The sequence below is a fragment of the Orbicella faveolata genome, unplaced genomic scaffold, assembly GCF_042242905.1.
Source record: "Orbicella faveolata isolate gen_17 unplaced genomic scaffold, um_ofav_v1 contig_1, whole genome shotgun sequence".
In the NCBI taxonomy this organism is placed as follows: domain Eukaryota; kingdom Metazoa; phylum Cnidaria; class Anthozoa; order Scleractinia; family Merulinidae; genus Orbicella; species Orbicella faveolata.
Genome location: NW_028301536.1, coordinates 20,587,793 through 20,610,000, shown reverse-complemented (window position 1 = coordinate 20,610,000; position 22,208 = coordinate 20,587,793). Strand labels below are relative to the sequence as shown.

The 22,208-nt window shown below is 40.0% G+C and overlaps 1 protein-coding gene and 1 long non-coding RNA gene across 2 annotated transcripts in view; both read left to right on the top strand.

The window, feature by feature from the left end:
• The window catches only part of LOC149118360 (uncharacterized), a 22,099-nt gene extending 363 nt beyond the window's left edge, over positions 1-21,736 (top strand). Inside the window, exon 3 of the long non-coding RNA XR_016208828.1 lies at positions 16,314-21,736. This is a non-coding gene — a long non-coding RNA (uncharacterized LOC149118360). The remainder of the gene's footprint in view (positions 1-16,313) is intronic.
• Positions 6,272-7,262, top strand: LOC149118361 (uncharacterized). The gene has a single exon (XM_089294884.1). It carries the CDS (start codon positions 6,570-6,572, stop codon positions 7,233-7,235), a length of 666 nt encoding a protein of 221 aa, XP_089151010.1. The 5' UTR covers positions 6,272-6,569; the 3' UTR covers positions 7,236-7,262.
• Positions 21,737-22,208: the final 472 nt, after the last annotated feature.

The window sequence follows — 22,208 nt, the reverse complement described above, 5'->3', positions numbered from 1 at the left end:
TTGTTCTGCATGAAACATCATCATGTATGCCCCCTCCCCCACCCCCGCCATATGTGTATTTTCGTGAGTGTAACCCCCACCGGCAGTATGTTCAGTATTCTCGCGAGTGCTGCCCTCGCCCCCCCTCCCCACACACACGCAGCAGACAAGATCAAATAAATAGAATGGCTATATCTGGTGAATAATTTTATCTCAGATGAATTATTTGTCTTTGTTTAATCATAACAAAATTATTTAGAGTAATTTATCTAGAATGAGACAACGCATGGCAATTAAGCTTATGTGTAAACTGCTATATGTTTTGGAAATTTGTTTGAAATGCTTTTACTTGTAATGTACATATTTGTATCAGTCAAGGTGAAACCACCTGAGATCCCCTCCCTATGCCTACAGGGGACGGGGTACTCCCAGAAAAATTGGGTGGGGGCACTTCCGAAAACCCGTATCCTATTTAAGGTGGCTCCCTAGAATATTTATGAACACCCTTCCTATAAAGCGCAAGTTAGAAGAGGAAACTTAGTTAGTTTCTATTAAAGTCTTCCCTGTAGAGATTTACCAGTATGGGTACTGTTAAAATAAGGTTTATTTTTTGGTTGTCAATTTTTGGATTAAGGCCGCTACCATGGCAACATCTCATCTAATGACAGGCAGATATATTCCTCATTTTGGCCTAAACTCCTTAATATTTATACTTTCCTTTGGTGAAATTTTTTCATACTTTGCCACATCATGGAAATGATATTGCCTGACATTTTGAATTGGTAAAAAGTCAAGGTTGTTCAAACAGTTTTTCCAATATCCTGTAATTTCTAAACATATTAGTTTAGCTCTGACAGATTTTAACAAAAATAGGGTATTTTTTAGGAATTGTATGTGGTTACAACTGAGCCAAATTCACCAAAGGAAACACGAGAAAATTCACTGTCAGTTTTGCTTTTTGTACTCATATTGATGTGATAAAAATTGAAAAACATTAGCATTTTCCTTTGAGTGTGTGCAGATTACTTGAGCTGTTGTCCTATGCGCACATGCAATCATGAAACTATAGGGCGTCACCGTAAGAGCAAAATCGATTTTTTTTTGTCATGATTTTTCCTACCCTATTAATGCCCTGACCAAAAATTTGATACCCTATTTAAGTACTGACCCTTAAACAGCGGTGGATCTAGGGGGGTGGATTGGGTGTCTAGCCACCCCCTTTTAGAGAAGCCCACCATAAAAATACTGTAATACGCGGAAAAAAAAAATTGAAACATGTACATGGGTCCCAAAATATATAGGAATACGTGGGTACCAAAAACCATGTGAAGCCAGCAAGGCCGAAACATTAAAACAATGATACAGGTATTAAATTAAAATCACAACAAACTAAAACTATTTGACTTGTTTCTAAGTAAATCCCTCCTATTTGAACAATGTTAAAGGATATGTAGATTTGAAAGATTTCCATGAAACTTAAGGGGACAGTGTAATGAATTGTGCACGAGGTAAGTTTGGTTTACAACTTAAAAAGTTTAGGCTGCATTTTTCAAGTTTGTTTGACAAATTCAAAATGGTGATGAGTAGTGGAACAAGTGGAAACTAGCTGCACTGTGTGAACAAGAGGCAACTGCAATCAGGGAAAGGTGTTTGTTGAATATGTGAAAGAAGAGTAAGCCTTCATAAGCTTTGTGTCCAGCTGTCAGTCTTGAAAGCATTGTGAGTGAAAACTTGGACCAGTCTCTCACTGCCGACATATAACCCCTGTCAGAATTGGTAAATAAGTTTGGAGCTGGTTGGTTGGGCTTGCTTTTTAGTGCAGAGTGCACTATTGGGATGGTTTGGGGGTGGACGTCGCTAAAGCACTATTACAATAAGGCACTATGGCATTATGGCGCTATGGCAAAAAGGTGTAAACTTTGATGTTTGTCTAATTAATTAATTTCAATTAATTAATTAGCCTTGCGGGAAGGGGGGTTGGGTTGGATGGGGCAGGTACTTGTGAGCACTTGGTAAAACATGTTGCACCTATGGTACTTCTGTGATAACTTCACAAAGCTACATAACTGTATATATTTGTTTCAGAAAACCTCTTGCTCTCCTTGTGGTACCATTCTCTTTAGAACAGAACTAATTTGCTCTAAACACATGTGCAGCTTAGTTATCGTTCATGTTGACAAATACATTACATGGAAGATACATTTCGTACGAGATCACACAAAAATGTTGAGTGCTTTCCCTTGCGGTAGAACCCAACATGTAAGACGCATGCATTCTTGAATTGTTAGGGGTAAATTACACGTCATTTCCATCCCCAGAGCCATGCAGCTTGTTATGTGTCGTGTGATATGACCGAGGATGGCAGTTGTCTCTTAGGTAGTGCCATTTCTCCCATTTTTGTGCAAAAAAAGGTACTGTGACTTGTGTGTCTTTTGGAATTACCCCTAGCGGGGCTGTCAATAAGGGCCATAACCCATAACACCTGTTATGGCTGAGTATGTTTGATGGACCCTTGATGTTACGGGTGAACTGGCCTGTTTTTGATACAATTCACCCATAAAGTAACATGTTTGCTACGGGTGTGAAGAGCAAGGCTACAGGTGGATCAAAACTTTATGACAGCCCTGCCTAGTTCGTATCAGCAAATATCATCTGCTATTTTCAAACTACAGTAATGTATATGTCAGGGTCAAATTACGAAGGGAAATGGGATAGTTTCTCTTTAGCGGCCTATTCATTTCTTTCTTTAATTAGATAGATAGATAGCTTTATTAAGTAAAATCATTGTAGCCCCTGAAGCAGTTGTCTCTATAAGAAACAAGGACCAATAATCTCCCAAGTTAGTTGCATTAAAACATGTCAAATTGTAAATCCAGGAAAGTGCTCAAATATTGCTGCAGACTCCGTGGCACTTGATGAAAGTGCAAATTAATTTAGTCAGTCTCTGTAGAGAAAACTCGTTCACTGATATAGGGCTTATCTTGGCCAATAAGCGTTGTTTACCTTCAATACTTCTCGTTGAACCGCTTCTTAGTTTAATTGATATCATGGTGTATTAATTCTGAATGGTTTTATTGTCAACAGTAAAAGGTGGCAACAGAATAAGAAAGTGGTATTCCGTGACTGTTTGATAATTAAATTAGTTCTTGTTTATCAATGAAAAGGCAATTTGCGTTTTGAGTAAAACAAAATCATTGAAATCTATTTCATTTCTTCATCAGATATTTATTACTTTCTTCCATTTATCCCCCAGTAGTGAAAACCATAAGCACATCCCCTATTTTTTGGAGAAAACAAGGGTTTCATACATACCTTTGCAAGGAAAACAAAAGTTTCAAGTTACAAAGTTGGGGTGAAAAGTGAAATTGTCACGTTTGCTGCTTCAACTTATGAATTGGATTTAAATGAATGAAAATCAACATAGACCACCAGAGTAAAATTTAAAGGCTGTCGCAACAAACGGTAAATGTAAGTTAATTTTGGACCTTGATGAAAATACAAGCATGAAACAATCACTGCTAAAATTTATGTCTTATCAAGGTTTCTGTCTCTTCCTGTTTGCATCACATGCCACTCCTATGGCCATCGCACTGTTGCCTGTTCTTCACATTCTAAAACAACCCAGCCCTTTCATCCCTCAGCAGGAGGACCCTTTGCGAATGCCTCCTCTACCTCGACCATGCCTGACCCCGTTAAGGGCCCATTAACCGATCTTTTCGAGCCGTTGCTGAGGAAAATTTATTCTCATATAACCTCATCATTTTTAGTTACTTCAGAGCTATTTCATGTGTTTTAACTTTTTCATGATTAGTAACACTAGTAATGACGTCATCAGGCCACGCCCATGGTCATGTGACTAATACTGAAAAAACACAAAGGCTCCCAGGCAAATTACTTTATCGGGATTTTTTTCATTGATTTGATATTTTAATTTAAATCCTCATTACGCTATGCATAGATTTTGTTTTATTTCTAAAAGGTCAGATTTTGAGAGAATTTCAAAATATTTAAAAATGCGTAAATTTCTGAAAAAAGCATGATTTTGAAAAAGGAATGCATAGCTATCTTTCCAACGTTGGCTTTGATCGAAATCCGTCGAAAAAGGCTGGATTTAATGAAAAACCGCGTTTCCATTAGCATTTAAAGAAACCGGAAGTGCGCCCGATATATATTGGAAGTTACCCTATCAGCGCGTGCGCAATTTACACGATCAGCGCACTTCGGTAAGATCAAACAAAGCCACACAGTAAGTTTTGACCTTCTATTGCTCTTGTTTGCCTGTCTTCTTCTTATTTTGTCTCTGCTTGTACTTTTTTTACTTTGCATTTTGTGAAACACAGAGAAAAACATCTAAAATGTTAGCAAATTTGGAAGTTATTGAGTTGTTTTTATTTTCCGTGCTCAGGCTGACGTAAGTAACCGGAAGTGAAATTTCACCTCCTTAGCAACGTGCACGGGTGCGCGCATAAATCGGTTAATGGGCCCTTAAATCGAGTGCAAGCACTGTCAACCCGCCTTCGCAAGCCTTTCAGCCTCAGCCAAATGCAAGATGGTCAATCTGCCGCAACTTCAACCATTGCCTCTGCCGGAGACCTAATTACCAGTTCCAACACATCTGTAATAAGCCCAAATGCGGTGGAAATCACCCAGGCTTCCAGTGTCCTAAACCAGTCTAATTCATCTTCCACACCACCTTTGCTCAGTCCCCCCTACTGCCCCCATTGTTATCCCTAACCTCTCTACAGAACCATCCTAACCAGAAGTTTGCTTCAGATCTCCTCCATGACCTTCAGTGGGGATGCTGCCTGGGTTACACCGGTCCTCATGCCCGCAGAGTCACTCCTAACCTTAAGTCGGCTACACTCCATCCTCAAGCAGTCTCTGATGCACTGGCTAAAGAAGTATCTTGTGGTCACACTGCCGGTCCGATTCAAGATCTACAATGCTCCCCACTAGGGGTAGTACCAAAGAAAGATGGAACATGGCGCATCATCATGGATCTCTCTCCCCTCATGGCTCCTCTGTGAATGACTACTCATCTAAGGACACCTACACATTACACTATGCCACCTTTGATCAAGCTCTTGCTCTTGTTTCCCGGCATAGCCAAAATGCTCTGATGGCTAAACTTCATCTCAAACACGCCTTTCGCCTCTGTCCAGTTCACCCCGCTGACTGGGAACTTATTGGTATTCATTGGGAAGGCCAATACTCCATCGACCTTCATTTACCCTTTGGCTTCCACTCCTCTCCATACCTTTTTAACCGTCTCGCCTATGCTTTCGAATGGATTCTTAAAAAACAATTACATGATTACAGATCTCATGCACTATCTAGATGATAACTTCACTGTGGGGCCATCAAACTCCAAGACCTGTGCTGACAACGTCAATACTATAATCCACATGGCCTCACACCTCGGGATTCCTCTGGCTCCAGAGAAGCTGGAAGGACTGACCACATCACTGATTTCCCTTGGCATTTTGATTGACGTCACTCATATGGAAACTGCCTTACCAGATGATAAACTTAAGGAGCTTCTTGCTGAACTTCGGTCTTGGTTGTCTCGTAAAAAGTGCCTTAAGCACGAGTTGCTGTCCCCCATGGGCAAACTTAACTTTGCTTGTTGCGTCATCCATGCTGGGTGCATATTGGTGCGTCCTCTTATTGACCTAAGTACAACTGCTAGGCTCCCCCACCATCACATTACCATGAGTCTCGATGCTCGCCATGATATCGCCTCCAGGGTGGCAAAGATTCCTTCCCACTTGGAATGGACGAACGATTATTCCTGATCCATACTGGTCAAGATCCCCAGACTTGGCCCTGTTTACAGATGCGTCTGGGACCCTTGGATATGGTATTTACTATTCTGGTCATTGGATTGCTGACACTTGGCCATCTCCTCTTCAAGGTCGTTCTATCCAATGGAAGGAGCTCTATCCTATTGCTCTCGCCCGCCTCTTGTGGAGTCATTCGTGGTCGGGAAAGAAAATCCTCTTTCACTGTGACAATCAGGCAGTGGTTGATATCTGGGCTTCTGGCACTTCCCTAGACCCCGACATCATGCACCTCATGCACATCATGCACCTTTTTCAGTGGTGCTACTCACCATTTCACAATCCTAGTCTCGCATATTGCTGGTTCTGATAACTTAATTGCGGACTCTTTATCCAGTTTGCAGATGGTGCGGTTCCATCAGCTCGCCCCAGCAGCAGGCCTAACGCCAACACCTATCCCTTCATCAGCCAGGACCCTCTGGAACGTTGTCTATTGTTCCTCCAGTTTCAAGCCATTGCTGACTCCACTCATCGCACTTACTCGGCTGGCATGCGGAGGTACATCACTTTTTGCACCTCTTGGCAATGGCAGAGTTTTCCAGCTACAGAACCTACACTGCGTTATTTTGCTGCCTACTTGGCTGACCAAGTTTCTTACACAACTGTCAAGTTGTACATGGCCAGCATTCGTTTCTTTCACATTGAGAAAACCTCCCTGACCCATTCCAGGACGCCCCATTACTCTATCTACTTCTGCGGGGCATCAAATGCAGTGTGGGCCTTTCCTCCAGATGCCACCTTCCCATCACCATGTCCCTCCTTTGGAAACTCAAGGCTGAGCTGGCACAAGCACCTGACATCCTTCCGCGTGACAAATTCATGTTATGGTCTGCCTTCACATTAGCCTTCTTTGGTTTCCTACGTTCAAGTGAGTTTACTTCACCATCCACCTCTCACTTCAATGCACTGTCACACCTGAGCGGCATATCCTTTAACTCTGATGGCTCCTTAAGTCTACACCTGAAGTCCTCCAAAACAGACCCTTATCGCCAAGGTTGCTCCCTCCTGATTGCCCCATCAGGCCACTCCATCTGCGCAGTTTGTGCGATTAGAAAATACATGGCTCATCATCCCTTCAATTTGGATGGCCCCGTCTACACATTCCAGTCTGGCCTCTACCTCACCAGAACCCAAGTCACCTCACCACTTTGTCTTCTTGTCAAACGCCTACACCTTCCAACAGAACTCTATGCCTCCCACAGCTTTCGAATCGGGGCAGCTACAACAGCAGCCCAGGCTGGCTTACCTCCATGGCTCAATCAGACTCTTGGTAGATGGTCCAGCAATTGCTTTGCTCTTTACATCCGGACTCCCTCGTCTATTCTGCAGAACGTACCAGGCCTGTTAACCAATGCTGCTGCAGGAACACAGTCCGTCTGGAACCCTCAGGAAGGACGTTGTACTCATTTAACATAATAGTATTAGTTATTTTCTTTTAGGTAGTATTTGGGAATTAATTTAGGTGCACACCTTCCACTTAGCTTTGCACTTAGCAGGCCGGGTGGGACCCTGACCCCACCTCAGGCTTATATCTATCCAGGTGTGGCATGCGCCACACTCGTTGGCTCATCCCTTATTTCCAGGCGTGGCATGTGCCACACTTGTTGGCTCATCCATCACCTGCGGGGTGTGTTGCTACCACCCTTATTATCGTTTACCTATTTACAGGGTGTGTTGCTGCCACCCTTAGATTTGCCAGGGAGCACCCAACAACCTTAGTCCCACTTCCTGCCAAATGGTTGTCAACTTTATTGTGTACTTATGTATGCATCCAAAGTTGTTAACAGTAAATGTAAGTTAATTTTGGACCTTGATGAAAATACAAGCATGAAACAATCGCTGCTGAGATTTATGTCTTATCATGGTTTCTGTCTGTTTAAAATACAAACTGGTAGTGAGCAGAATCGGGGTGAATACTTGTGGGACAAGCTTACCAGAGCTATCAGTTGCACTGTGCACTATCTCAGATTGTCTAACTAGTTAGTGTTTCCCAGGAATTCCCCTTATGCAAAGATATTTGACAAAGTACATGTACTTTAAGAATGGCTGACTGTTAGGATCGAGAAACGCCGGTCAACGACCCATTTGGCAAATCGCTCATATTTTGCCCAAAGATACCCTTAGGTGACCTAATTCTAAAAATCATATTATAAGGTTCCAGCGAATTTTTATTTTTCAGAAATTCGCGAAAATTTGAAAGCGCGGTCAAACTGCGGTTTTTCGTGTAATAAAATGACCGAAATAAGGTGCGAGGACGAAGCGCTGCTAAAGTCTTAAAATAAATTAAATTGACTTGAAACTTCACACAAATGTGGAACAACCACTCTAATTTATTCCTCGTTTTAAACTAATCTCAGATATGTTGATATAGTGGTTTTCCAAACCATTTTAAAAACACCTATGAAGCGTGTGAAAAATAACGGCAAAATATAGGTCATGTTTAACAGCATAAAAATGCATCTGGTACCTCACTTTCCGATTATTTTACTTTACAGCCTTAAAATATCATTATTAGACATATACCATGCCAAGTTTCATGCTCGAACTCGCAGTATTTCCCTTTGAGAAAAACGAAAATCTATGTCAATGTGTTGGGCGCAAATGACACAACAATTATACACGAACAATAGACAAATCAGTTTCAACGGCGAAAGTAAAAGGTTATCATTAATCAATCAATTCAATCAATTAAGCAACTCACTGCTATCAGTAGAAATATAATGTCCTCATAATGTCCAATACATAAAAACTGTTTTTAGACGTTTTCGATCTTTGTTTAATTTCCCGTCCGCCGTCATGTCTAGTTTGTCATCGCGTGTATTTCCTTAATGTAAACAACACTGTGAATGGTTCTCATAACAAACGCACAGAGGTTTCCTGGAACCTCGATGTTTTCGGTTCACCAAAACGCTTTAAGTTCGTTAAGACACAATAATGGGTCAACTTGGAATGCTGTTTAGCATTAAGGACGTTAAAGGACTGTAAATTAATCGAGTTGAAATATCTTGAGGCAAATCAAAATCGCGCCCTTATTCTAATTGCTAAACGTAACAGCCGATCTCCGTTCAAGTTCAAGAAGTCGAGAGGTTAATTCGGCAATGTATCACCGGTACAACAACAAAATCAAACCGAGGTCATCAAAAGTGTAAGTTTAAAAGTGTAGTGGCAAGTTCGAAATAAATTTCGCCTATATGAATTGGAAACAAGAAGTGAAACGGTCTGACCCGAAACAAATAAACGAAATATTAATACGACTAATTTAATCCGAAAATGTTACAGAAAACATACCTAAGAGCCGTCGATTCCCGTCAATACCACTCCACATTGCCTTAAAGAGGCCAAGCTTTCTGTTGTAAGAATCAGGGGCCTCTGACATGAATCTGTTTTTATTACATCGGCAACCATGCTGCGTGGCTGATATTCGAGACTCAGTAAAAGTTGTCACACAACCGTACGAGCAGCCCAGTCACGCTTTCACTGCTTTCGCGCAAATGTTCAACATTTCGCAATTACAAGTTTAAAGTAGTGACAGTAGATTGAAATGCGCTTTTCAAAGCTGTCCTATCCAGGAGCAATTATTTCTTGTTCTTGAATGGCTTTTAGTTGTAGCTACAGTCGGGGAGGGGGGGGGGGGGGGTTACTCCCGGAAATTTCGAATATCTGTATGCCGTGGAAGATTAAGTGGTCTCTAGCTCTTAACGCCAACACTGAAACACCAGATGATTCTCGAAGTATCACAGGGATCACTAAGCAAAATAATTTTGAGTTTAGCTCCGCTGCGTCAGATACCTGTTGGCGCGCATATTGCATTGACCGTGGACAGGTGGAAAAACAGTTAAATCGGAAAAGCCTGTTGCACATTGTAATTCAGCGTTGTCCAACACGCAATCGGTCTGGTTGTAATGCTAATCGTATTTGATAGAATGTCAAGTTTTCTTTCGACACATACTCACGTACTGGGGTGGTGACATACTACTAGATGGGCGTGGCCGGGAGCCACGAGTCAAGTCAGTCAACTCGCAAAGCTCAACCGAGAAGAGTGATAGTGAACCACTGGTGGAAGGACTGCAGATTGTCCCTACGCTTTACCCTAATAGGCCTCTGTGTTATTCTAATGAACTGATGCTGTTACAATGATACTATTTAGCTTTGTGAACATGCTAATGGTCAGGGATTTCTTTTGCAATTTAGTCAGACATCGCTCTTTGTTTATTTCTGCTGGAAGCCTTGTTCTCTGAAGGAGACTTCAGGTCATTTTGTAAAGAGGTACGAACACTGCGACCTCAACATCAGTGCCAGTATCAACGGGTGTGACCGAGGAAGCGTCTGCTGATGTTTCCATGGATAGTAACCATGCACGACAGGGTGTATTAATGCCTTCAAGGCAGCTGCATTCGTGTCTTTCATAGGCTGTCTACTTTAGAGAGGCACTTGTCACTGGAGAAATGTACTTAGTCCCTGGAGAGACATTCCCTTATGGACTTAGCCAAAATGTGCTACAAACCCTGCTTGGAGCAAGCGTTGGCGCTTAACTCAAAGCCACAGTAGGTCACCAAGAAGTCCTTGTTGCTTTAAAAGGGGTTGGGCTCTCAGGGCAGTCAATGACAAGCAGCAATCGTATCTCATGGCAAAATCCCGCGTTGGTCAAACGACAGGCCGAAAGCTTGACGCCGAAATGGTGGCGCGGGAGATGCGCAGAGCCCGGGACCCTTATAATATTCGTCTTTTTCAGGTGCTAGTTTTTCTCTCACAGTGACGCTCTGCGCCAAAGTGATCCTAATGAGATGCATGTTCAGGTATCTGAAGAGGAGAGCAATTTTAGTCAGGTAAAGGAAGTTGTAGAAATAGTTCAGCTCCAGCATCCTTTGGTATACGACCAGCAAGACCCCTGTGCCTTGGCGATGGAGGGTGGCCTAAAGAACGTGAAACTGCCTATGCTACGGTGCGGGTGCGAAGACATAGGATTAGATATACCTCTCCCATTCGTGCGCGGAATAGCTCCATACTCAGCGCTTGTGAAGTATTTTACTAACAACTGCACTTGCCGTAAGTATTCTTAGGAACTATCGATGTTTGACTTCTTCGGTATTGAGCAAACATCTCTTGCCGGGGGGGGGGTAAGGATCGTCAAATTTTTGTAGAGAGGGAGTAGAGGAGGGAGATCCTTTGGAGGAAAAACTAACGGCCGAATTTGGGAACGAGAGGGTGGTAAGATGAGAGACTCTGGGAACGAGGTTGGAATCATCACCCTTTCCAAATTCGCTGCAGCGATTAATTTGCCTTTATCAACTTAGAAATAGATGATCTAACGTACTTTTTTCCGACACTGCGCGCAGGCGCAGCGCAACAGTGCCTTAACAAACTAATCACTCTAGAACATCTGAAAACATAGATCTCGCGAACAGCTTACTTTCCTTAAAATAGTTTTTCACAAAGAACTACTTATTAATGATTCTTTTATACTGCAAAAGAAAACCTTTACCATTAGCATGTTCATCAAGCTAAATAGTATCATTGTAACAGCATCAGTTCATTAGAATAACACAGAGGCCTATTAGGGTAACGCGGAGGGACAATCTGCAGTCCTTCCACCAGTGGTTCACTATCACTCTTCTCGGTTGAGCTTTGCGAGTTGACTGACTTGACTCGTGGCTCCCGGCCACGCCCATCTAGTAGTATGTCACCACCCCAGTACGTGAGTATGTGTCGAAAGAAAACTTGACATTCTATCAAATACGATTAGCATTACAACCAGACCGATTGCGTGTTGGACAACGCTGAATTACAATGTGCAACAGGCTTTTCCGATTTAACTGTTTTTCCACCTGTCCACGGTCAATGCAATATGCGCGCCAACAGGTATCTGACGCAGCGGAGCTAAACTCAAAATTATTTTGCTTAGTGATCCCTGTGATACTTCGAGAATCATCTGGTGTTTCAGTGTTGGCGTTAAGAGCTAGAGACCACTTAATCTTCCACGGCATACAGATATTCGAAATTTCCGGGAGTAACCCCCCCCCCCCCCCTCCCCGACTGTAGCTACAACTAAAAGCCATTCAAGAACAAGAAATAATTGCTCCTGGATAGGACAGCTTTGAAAAGCGCATTTCAATCTACTGTCACTACTTTAAACTTGTAATTGCGAAATGTTGAACATTTGCGCGAAAGCAGTGAAAGCGTGACTGGGCTGCTCGTACGGTTGTGTGACAACTTTTACTGAGTCTCGAATATCAGCCACGCAGCATGGTTGCCGATGTAATAAAAACAGATTCATGTCAGAGGCCCCTGATTCTTACAACAGAAAGCTTGGCCTCTTTAAGACAATGTGGAGTGGTATTGACGGGAATCGACGGCTCTTAGGTATGTTTTCTGTAACATTTTCGGATTAAATTAGTCGTATTAATATTTCGTTTATTTGTTTCGGGTCAGACCGTTTCACTTCTTGTTTCCAATTCATATAGGCGAAATTTATTTCGAACTTGCCACTACACTTTTAAACTTACACTTTTGATGACCTCGGTTTGATTTTGTTGTTGTACCGGTGATACATTGCCGAATTAACCTCTCGACTTCTTGAACTTGAACGGAGATCGGCTGTTACGTTTAGCAATTAGAATAAGGGCGCGATTTTGATTTGCCTCAAGATATTTCAACTCGATTAATTTACAGTCCTTTAACGTCCTTAATGCTAAACAGCATTCCAAGTTGACCCATTATTGTGTCTTAACGAACTTAAAGCGTTTTGGTGAACCGAAAACATCGAGGTTCCAGGAAACCTCTGTGCGTTTGTTATGAGAACCATTCACAGTGTTGTTTACATTAAGGAAATACACGCGATGACAAACTAGACATGACGGCGGACGGGAAATTAAACAAAGATCGAAAACGTCTAAAAACAGTTTTTATGTATTGGACATTATGAGGACATTATATTTCTACTGATAGCAGTGAGTTGCTTAATTGATTGAATTGATTGATTAATGATAACCTTTTACTTTCGCCGTTGAAACTGATTTGTCTATTGTTCGTGTATAATTGTTGTGTCATTTGCGCCCAACACATTGACATAGATTTTCGTTTTTCTCAAAGGGAAATACTGCGAGTTCGAGCATGAAACTTGGCATGGTATATGTCTAATAATGATATTTTAAGGCTGTAAAGTAAAATAATCGGAAAGTGAGGTACCAGATGCATTTTTATGCTGTTAAACATGACCTATATTTTGCCGTTATTTTTCACACGCTTCATAGGTGTTTTTAAAATGGTTTGGAAAACCACTATATCAACATATCTGAGATTAGTTTAAAACGAGGAATAAATTAGAGTGGTTGTTCCACATTTGTGTGAAGTTTCAAGTCAATTTAATTTATTTTAAGACTTTAGCAGCGCTTCGTCCTCGCACCTTATTTCGGTCATTTTATTACACGAAAAACCGCAGTTTGACCGCGCTTTCAAATTTTCGCGAATTTCTGAAAAATAAAAATTCGCTGGAACCTTATAATATGATTTTTAGAATTAGGTCACCTAAGGGTATCTTTGGGCAAAATATGAGCGATTTGCCAAATGGGTCGTTGATCAGCGTTTCTCGATCCTAACAGTCAGCCATTCTTAACAGGTCGTGTAGCCTGCAGTACAGGAGGATTAGCAGGGCAGAAAGCGAAAGGTGCCCCCAAGCATTCTCTTTTGCATTCTCTTATAAATTCCAGCCTCTCTACCTTTTATTTTGCTCCTCATTTGTTTCTGAAGGGTAGTTTTTTTATCAAAAGGACTTTTTTAAAAGTTGGGTAGAGCCCCTGGACTGTTAGAGGTCAGAGCTCTGCTTGGTTTCAGCTGTTATCTATCGCTTTGTAGAGTTTGACACCTCTGTAACTTGCCATGTGTCAAGTTATAATGTGCGGTTTGTCTTGCTCCATTTCTGTTGCAGAAATGTATGTTGTATCTCTGTTTAATTGTTCTCTCTGGAGGGACAAGTCAGTGATCATGTTGATTACTTGCATTCTATATTGTGATGCCGGGCCCGGTTGTTAGAGGCTGCTGTAGTGACTGCTGTAGTGTTACTTCTAGAATCTTAGAGATCCATTCTGTGTTGTCAAAGTTATGTTTCTTGCATCCTGAATCTGTTCAAGCTTTTCATCTCCTGGGCTTGATGTTTAGGTTTATACCTCCTTTGTTCATTCTGGTACCACATGATTTAAATTTAGCTAAATGTAGATGTTCACATCTGTTGACTGTTTTTGCATCATGTATACATGTGTAAATTGTTTACTTGAGACTTGTTTTTATGCCAATAGATTTTCATTCTTTCATGCCATTCATTTCAAGGGGGCAGTAGAGCATAAACAATGGTGTGACTACAGGTGGATTTTTTTTGCCTTGCGCTTTGCGCTCGTGGTTGCACTCCGTGCACTTGTATCGCGTTTAGCTCTCTGCCCTGCTAATCTGCCTGTTCTGCAGGCTATGGGTCATGTAGTTGACTTTCAGGTTAGAAAAGGAGAGAGAGAGTCAAATGGTGAATTTGGGTATAATATTAGGTGTCTGGAAGTTAGAGAGGGCCTTTCAAATCAGTTGTAAAGAAAAGGTAAAAACTTCTGCAGGGAAGGGGGCAGTTGAATGATTACTAAATTCCTAAGCATTGTTGAATTTCCAAAGTCAAGAAGGGGGTTTAGATGAAGATGGAAGGGCATGGATATTTTCTGGAATCTGCACCCATTGCATGTATCTTCATTATCTTAAGAATCTGCATTCACTGAGCTTTCAAATGGTGTATTGAACACAGAATTCTGTAACAATATTCAAGATTTCACATATGCACAGACTATGACACTGCCCCTTAATAATAAATCAGGGGTTTCATTAAGTGCCGGGCAGCAGGCAAATTGACCAGCTGTGAGGATGATTTTGCCAGCCTGGTCTGACCATATACAGAAAAGGTTTTCTTCTGAAGAAGTTCAGTTAAAAGAAATTTGCCTGCCTGTGAAAACCAGTTGCCCTCCTGCTGTAAATGTTAATGTAACCCTTGATAACAACAAAATGCATTCATTTCATTTATTAACACTGAAAAATTTTCACTTGTGGGAGGGTAAATTGCAACACATTTCACAAATCAGTTGATGCCAGAACTTTACAGAGAAATAAATGTAACCAAAGAGATAAAGGATTAAAATGCTGGCACCTCACTTTAAACAATTAATAATCTGTCATATTGTATTTATTAATTGTCAAGTGCTGTATATTTATTTTCCATCAGTGATCTCATGTGATACATGTAGCTGACTACAGTGGGTAGCCCAACTGTGAAAAATTGCATTGACTTGTATGCAAATTTGATCTTGAGCATAGTGAGCGCAAGTCATCGCAGGTCAATGCAAGTGCAGCCAGGGCCTGGCCAAACAAAGTCGCAAGTAGACCCAAGTTTTGAGTTTGCCTCTTCTTGCGGGTCCATTTGGCCAGGGCTTTACTTATGGGATGTCACTACTTTCTGCATTTGTTAACAGCCATGAAATTTAAATGCTACTTTCATAGGTTATAGTGGCTACATCTATAATGTACATGCTTAATAAATCTCACACAGAACTCAAATTAGTCTTAATCCTGTGGTTATCGCCATTTTGTTATGGTAGTCTAGTACAGTGGCACCCCACCTTATGGTCATGTGGTTATTATGACACTTTTTTTTGTGCTAGCAAAATGCCCAATTGGCATACGTTTTTCTCATAGAAAACCGTCTGTAAATGCGGCCAGCCCTTTAATTCAGCCAACTGCCACACTTTGAAATCCCAATCTGTATATTCCTTTACAATCTTACCCTGTTTTAAACAGCCAATCAGCCAGTTATATAGTATTAAATGGTTTAAACGTAGGATTATCAGTAGTTTTTGTAGTGTGATCGTCCAGGTGAGGGTTATGTTCATCTTTCCAATCTAAATATTGCATGAACTGATTGAAGTTTCAATTTTTTAAAAATTCTATCTGCATTCCAGATGTTTATAAAAGAACAGTGTTTCAGAAGTTTAATTGTGATATTAATATCATGAAATTTGACCCTAACCCATTAATACGGTCAATCCATTAATATGGCCAAATTTTCATGGCCCATTTGGTGACTGATTAAGGGGGTTCCACTGTAGGTTGCTGGTATCCATTTATAATCCTTGGTGAAGTAAGTTACTGTTTGAGTAAAGTGCTGTGTTCGAGATCATAACTCAAGGACTTTGGGAAGGCTTCTTAATCTGGGGACCATTTCACCTGGGGCCCGCTTCTCGAAGGTCCTGAAAATGTTTTCGCACCCGAAAAGCTGTAGCAAAATCTCAAACCTTTTGACTACCAAGCTGTTTTATTCACACCTCTCTGTCTTTAAATACTGATTAACTAAAAATGGCTTTTCGGGCCCGAAAAGATTCTAGGGATTTCGAGAAACGGGCCCCTGGTGTTATGCCACTACACCATAAACATTTGTACAGTTATCTAAAATTTTTTATTTCTTGATTTGAACAGCTGAAGACAAAATACCCGAGGACAAGACAGGAGGAGGATACTATCCACTAGCTTATTCTAGAATGATGATTTTTTTTTTTTTTTTTCTTTTTGCAGTCCAGGACCAGGTTAACACTTGTGTTCTTATGCAATGATCAAATCAAAACTTAGCCTGGTTCCTTCAGGGGAATCCCCCAAGGACATCCCTACAGGGTACCCAAGTCATCAAATTCTACAGCAGAAAAAGAATTAAAATGCACCACCTTTTTTTCCTTTTTTAATTAATGTACTGTTATTATAGGATCCAAGATAGTCAGGGAAATTTTCGTTTTTCAAAATCAGGGAAAGTTCAGGGAATAAATGGAGGAAATGGGAAGGTTCCCTTTGGAACTGTACCTTTGAAAAAAAAAAACTAGACCAAACTACTGAACTAACTCCATTCAAATTAAAACCTATAGTAAAACACACTTTCAACAAGTGACCACCAAACTAAGAACCGACACTACTCAACTTATACCAATAACTACTCACCCCTACAGAAGTCACTACAGTATTTCTTGACCTCAACAGAACTCACATGATGTTGTTCAACTAGCCTCAACACAAACTTCACCAAAAGTAAACCAGTTGAATCAGACCATAACTGATCAGTCACTGATTACTACCTTTTGGTAATGGCTTGACAGGTTCTCAAAGGATCAGTGCTTTTACACTAGACAAACAACTACTTAATGATACTTTTCCACTCTTTTTCTTTGTGGTTGGCAACTTGACAGTTGTTCCTTTGGGCACCTCAGAATGGGACATACTGTAATGTATTCCTCAATCCCCACCCCCCTCACTCTCCAACCTTGTCATGATTCACTATTATTTCATGGGGTTCCCCAGGTTAAGGATTAGTTTTGAGTTGATCATTGCATTCCTTGATATAAACTAAGTTCTGCTTTTAATTTTGAAATACCACAGACATGTAAATAATTTAAAATGCTTTCATTGGCTCAGTAAGTAAATTATATGTAGTGTTAAAGTGGATAACATTTCGTTTGGTTATATCTTATGTTTTTACTGTATTTCCTCTTTGAAACCCTTGTCAGACTTCCTGATTTTTGCCCATACTGTACATGTATGTGAGAAGGGGAAGCGGGCTTAATAGTAATATCAAATATCAAAAATGCAATTTGTAGGTTGAAAAGGAGATTTGAAAAGACTTCCTTATTAGAATGGAGACTTGATATAATCAACCAATTTAAAGTTCTGGGATTATACAAAACAATCAGATGATCTGTATAAATTTATCGTTGACACCACCGGGAAATTCTGTCCTTTTTGACCTCAAGTGGAAGGGGTTGGAAATTAATGGCTGAAAGAGTGCTGAGCTGCTGTTTCACTGCTACACTGTAATATGATCACCCACCATATGGATCAAAACTGGAAAAAGAAAGAGATTGGGGCTAATTATAAGGGATACTGGATAGAAGGAGTTGAAGAGAAATTCTGAGTAAAATTCACCATTTAACACCCCCTCCCCCTTCCTTCTCCCCTTCCAGAAACTTCAAGCAAACTGCAATTTTTCATCGTTGTTGAAAAATTGTACCGCGGCAGGGGTTGGGTTGTTGTCCTTATACAGATGGGCCCGAGGATCAGTGGAAGAGATTGTTCTGTGATGATGTGAGAAATACGCGTACATGTACTCCTGATTGGTTTCACATTCTAGACAACACCATGCCATTTAGATCATAAAAATCAAAAATAGATTGGCATAGGTGTAATAAGGGAGAGGGAAGAAGCATACTACAACGTGGCAATCTTGCCAGTTCATAGGTACATGTAACAAAGTACACCTGGGGGTATGTACATTGTATGCTTTCTTGCCTTCAGAAAAAAAAAACTACAAAACTTCAATTTCTTATAGTTGAAGGGTTGCAGATCAGTATACTGTAAGGCAGGTTGTCAAGAAGGAATTCCATGGATGGGTCGATAAATCTTTGACACAGAGATGGTGAGAATATTTTTAGGGGGGCAGGGGGCTAGGTGGGGCTGGAGGGTATAATTCTGCTTTTATCCCTGATAGGGGTACTGAACAACAAGTAAAAATAAATGGGCAGGTTGGACTCTTTACAGAGGGAAGGGGCCAACTGAGGAAATACAGTAATTTTTCAGGAGAGTGAGAACGCCTCTGAATGTAGATGACTTATCATTTCATTCATTCTTCTACATGTGCGTGTATATTTTAAAATATTTCTGCAGTCCAATTGTAAAGATTTTTTTTTTCCAAAATTTTCCTTTCCAGCTAGTGAAAAATGAATCTCAGCATCAGAAGTCGAGGGATTTTTTCAACTTAAAAAAGGTCTCTCCAAACAGCTTACTTTTTTGTATTCGCCTGTAGCAAGTAAACATTCAGGTTTTTCCTTTCACCAAAGTTTCAGCCTTTGAAGTGCCTGCTATCGTGAAGAAATTTGTCTCGAAAGAAGGGACTTCAGAGGCCACCATTTTGAAACTGTACTTGGCAGCCAGGCCGTGTTTATGTGACGTCATTCCGTTCGACTTGAAATTGGCGGGAAGGAGAAGATAAGTGAACATAATTTGGCAAATTGATAATTGAGTAACTGCTAAATTGAAGACTCCTTATCAAAACATTTTAAGGACTGATTGATTTTAACAGTGGTTGTAACAGTTGACAACTAGAGTAAAATTATTGAGTAACTAATATTATTACTCTCTGAAAAGCTGTTTTACAAATTCTATGGCTTGTCTGTAATTTTTTTGAAGAATTCTTTGTTTATGTTTATTCACATTATTATTCACATTCTTTTCTGAAGTGTTATCCACTTTCAACAAATTTATTTAGAATGCATGTCATTGTTTGCGATGTCTGTTAATTTTCAGTTGACCTCTGTTTGGCTATGCATGTCTGTGGTATTTGTAGTTACTGTACAGTGGCCCATTGGTAGAAATATGACTTCACCATTCAGTTTATTTATTAACACTTATCCCTTCAGCATGAGTTTGAAAACAATACATTTTGCAAGTTACCCAAATCTGCAAAATACTTGGAAAATATGATGACTGGCAATGACAAAATTTGAAATATTTTGCTTTTTTCAATCTTTTAATCACCAGTTAAGTGCAATGTGCATGTGTCAAAATTAATTGTTGATGAGGTAAAAAAAAATAATAGTAACTGCACTTTGGTATTCAAAAGTCCTGCAGGGCAGGGAGACGAGTGTTTTCAAGTTCCAAAATGTCAATTGTGTATCACCTCAATCAAAGAGATTTAGTTTCGATTTCTACTGAATTCCAATTACTTTCACAATAAGGCTTTATCAAGACGAATTATTGATCAGTAGAAAATGAAAATGGTGATTCCACTTTGCTATTCAGTGGTTTTATCGTTGGTTTTTTATGGAGTTCAAAAACGACTTGCGAGTTTTCAAAAAGATTTAATTTGCATTTCTGCCAAACTCTCATTACTTTGAGTATGCAGATTTACTACAATGCATTATTGATGAATTTAGAAATCAAAATTGGGATTTCGCTGTGTGATTCGGATATTTTATTCCTTTTCTTCTCTCATAACTTTGTTTGAACTTTTGCTGAAGTGATAAGTACAAAATAAATGTCAATGAACTGTTCTATGTATTAATCCCTTTGAAATTATGCTATGAAGTCTTGGTTGTTTTATGGTCCAGAACTCGCGGAAAATCCATGAAATTAATTACTCCCCATCTGGGTTGTGTTTTAAGTGAAGTCTCTTGACAAAACAATATGGGCCATTGTAAAGTTAGTGATATGAGGGTACAAGGAAATCACTGATGAAATGCAATGTATGTTATAAAGCTCTCAGAACCACAAAGACGCACAATTTTAGGATATAGCTGTCTCTACATTTCGATAGTGAATATAATCTCGAAGTCATATTTACAGATTCTCTTGAAATGTTGCAAAATTCTTTGTCATAAATTTACTCTTACGGAGGAACAATTTAAAAAGGCACTTAATTTTCTTGAGGATTTAGCCGTCTCTAAACTTGGATACAATTTAATTTGTAATTCATGTTAAAAGATTTTCTCGAAATACTTGACGCTTCTTAAAATTATTTGAAAATTTACAATTTCAAAGAAAGTTAAAACGTGCATTTAATTTCCTTGAGGATGTAGCCGTCTCCAAACTTGGATACTATTTTAATCTTCAATTCATATTTTACAAAATTAATTGTCTTGAAATATTGCAAAATTCTTAAAATTATTTGGAAATTTACTATCACAATTTGAAGTTGCCTTAAATTATCCAGTCGTTTTCTTTGTAATCCTGTTTATAGTGCGTCTTTGTGTTTAATACCTCATTTCATTGCTGTATTTGTGAGGCAGAAAATGTACTGAGTTGCTCAGGTTGGAAAATGGCTTTTCCGGATAAATTTTTTTTCGGGACCAACGCTTTTGACGTCAACATCGGGCAAAAAAGTCGTTGTGGCGTTCCGCGCGTTTTTTAAAAATTAGCATTTTCTTTTACATGCTGAAATTTTATCGCAGATTTTCAGAGCTACAGTTAGTGACAGGTTCATATCTCGCAAATTCGAGGGGATTTTCAATCGCTCGTGCCTCTAATAAATTAGGACAGCCTAATTGGAGTTTACGATGTTACGTATTTTTACGCCCGTGAATTGTATAGATTTCTGTAACCAAATTATACCGTGAAATGCAAAGACTTGCGTCACGCGTATGTAAAAACGTTCTTTGACAATTACGCAAAGTGTGAATAGGGAAGGGCCAACTTATTTTTAAGTCGACTTCTTGAGCAACTAAGTATAGTCTGCAACTCGCAAATACGGCGAAAACGCGATAGAAGAGTTTTATGGCAGGCATTTTTTAAGTAGTGGTTTTCTTAAAAGCAGAACTTGGTTTGTGGTCCTCTTATTCAGTGTAATCTCTTACGCAACTAATCTCTTAATGTTTTCGATGGCGACGTGACAAGTGCGTTGTATGAGACATTGGGTTGTTTATCATACCGTGTAAGAGACAATTTATGCGAAACAGTTGCTACAGCGGCTGGAGAAAGTTGGAACTTAGTTCTACTTTCTGTAACCGTTGAAGCGACTTGTTTTGCAAACGTTTTGTCCGTTGCGCGTTGTGTTACACGGCTCGATGTTTCATTAACTTCTCACGCCGTTTTCGAGAAGATTGCGGGACAAGTTGCGTGACAGATCACACTGTATATCAGGACTTAGTCATGGACACAAGTGTTTACCTGGTTAGTTATGATGGACTGCTGGTACAAACGACAACACACAAAACTGTATCTTCGTCTCTATTGGCGTTTTTATTGTGTTAAAAAAAAAAATTAAAAAAAAAAATCTAGCCGATCTTGTCCCTGCTTGTCGGGTCGTTTTCACTCTTCTCTGAGTTGAAGTGTTTCTTCAGTTTCTCATGAATATTCCAACTTTAAAATCCTGGCTTGTTTATTTGCTCCGCCATCTTTGATGACGATACTTGACTACTTTAATGATATGGCCGTTTGCTCTCAAGTGGAGTTGGCATAATGAGAGAGGTGAGAGTTTGCTCCCCATGCCTCCTCGGTTTCACTCAACTACGTCATAATACCACACCATTTGAATTGGAATTTTTATTAGCTTTCAGAGCCGTAAGTAATGCGCGAAAAGATTAATGCCAAAATAGTAAAATTTAAGATGCGTGTTCCAAGCACTGTATCTAGAAATTTCCTTTGCAGGGACAAGGAAAATAGGAGCGCTAAAGTACAAGTCATGTTTAGTTATTTCCATGGATGCCAAGAAGAGAATCCAACGCAAAAAATCATCGATCTGACTTGCCGACCAAACCTCCTGCCGACTGACCTCCCACAAACTTCACCAGAAGAACACAAGTCGCTTGAAACTCTAAGTCCAAACTGATACACGTTTAG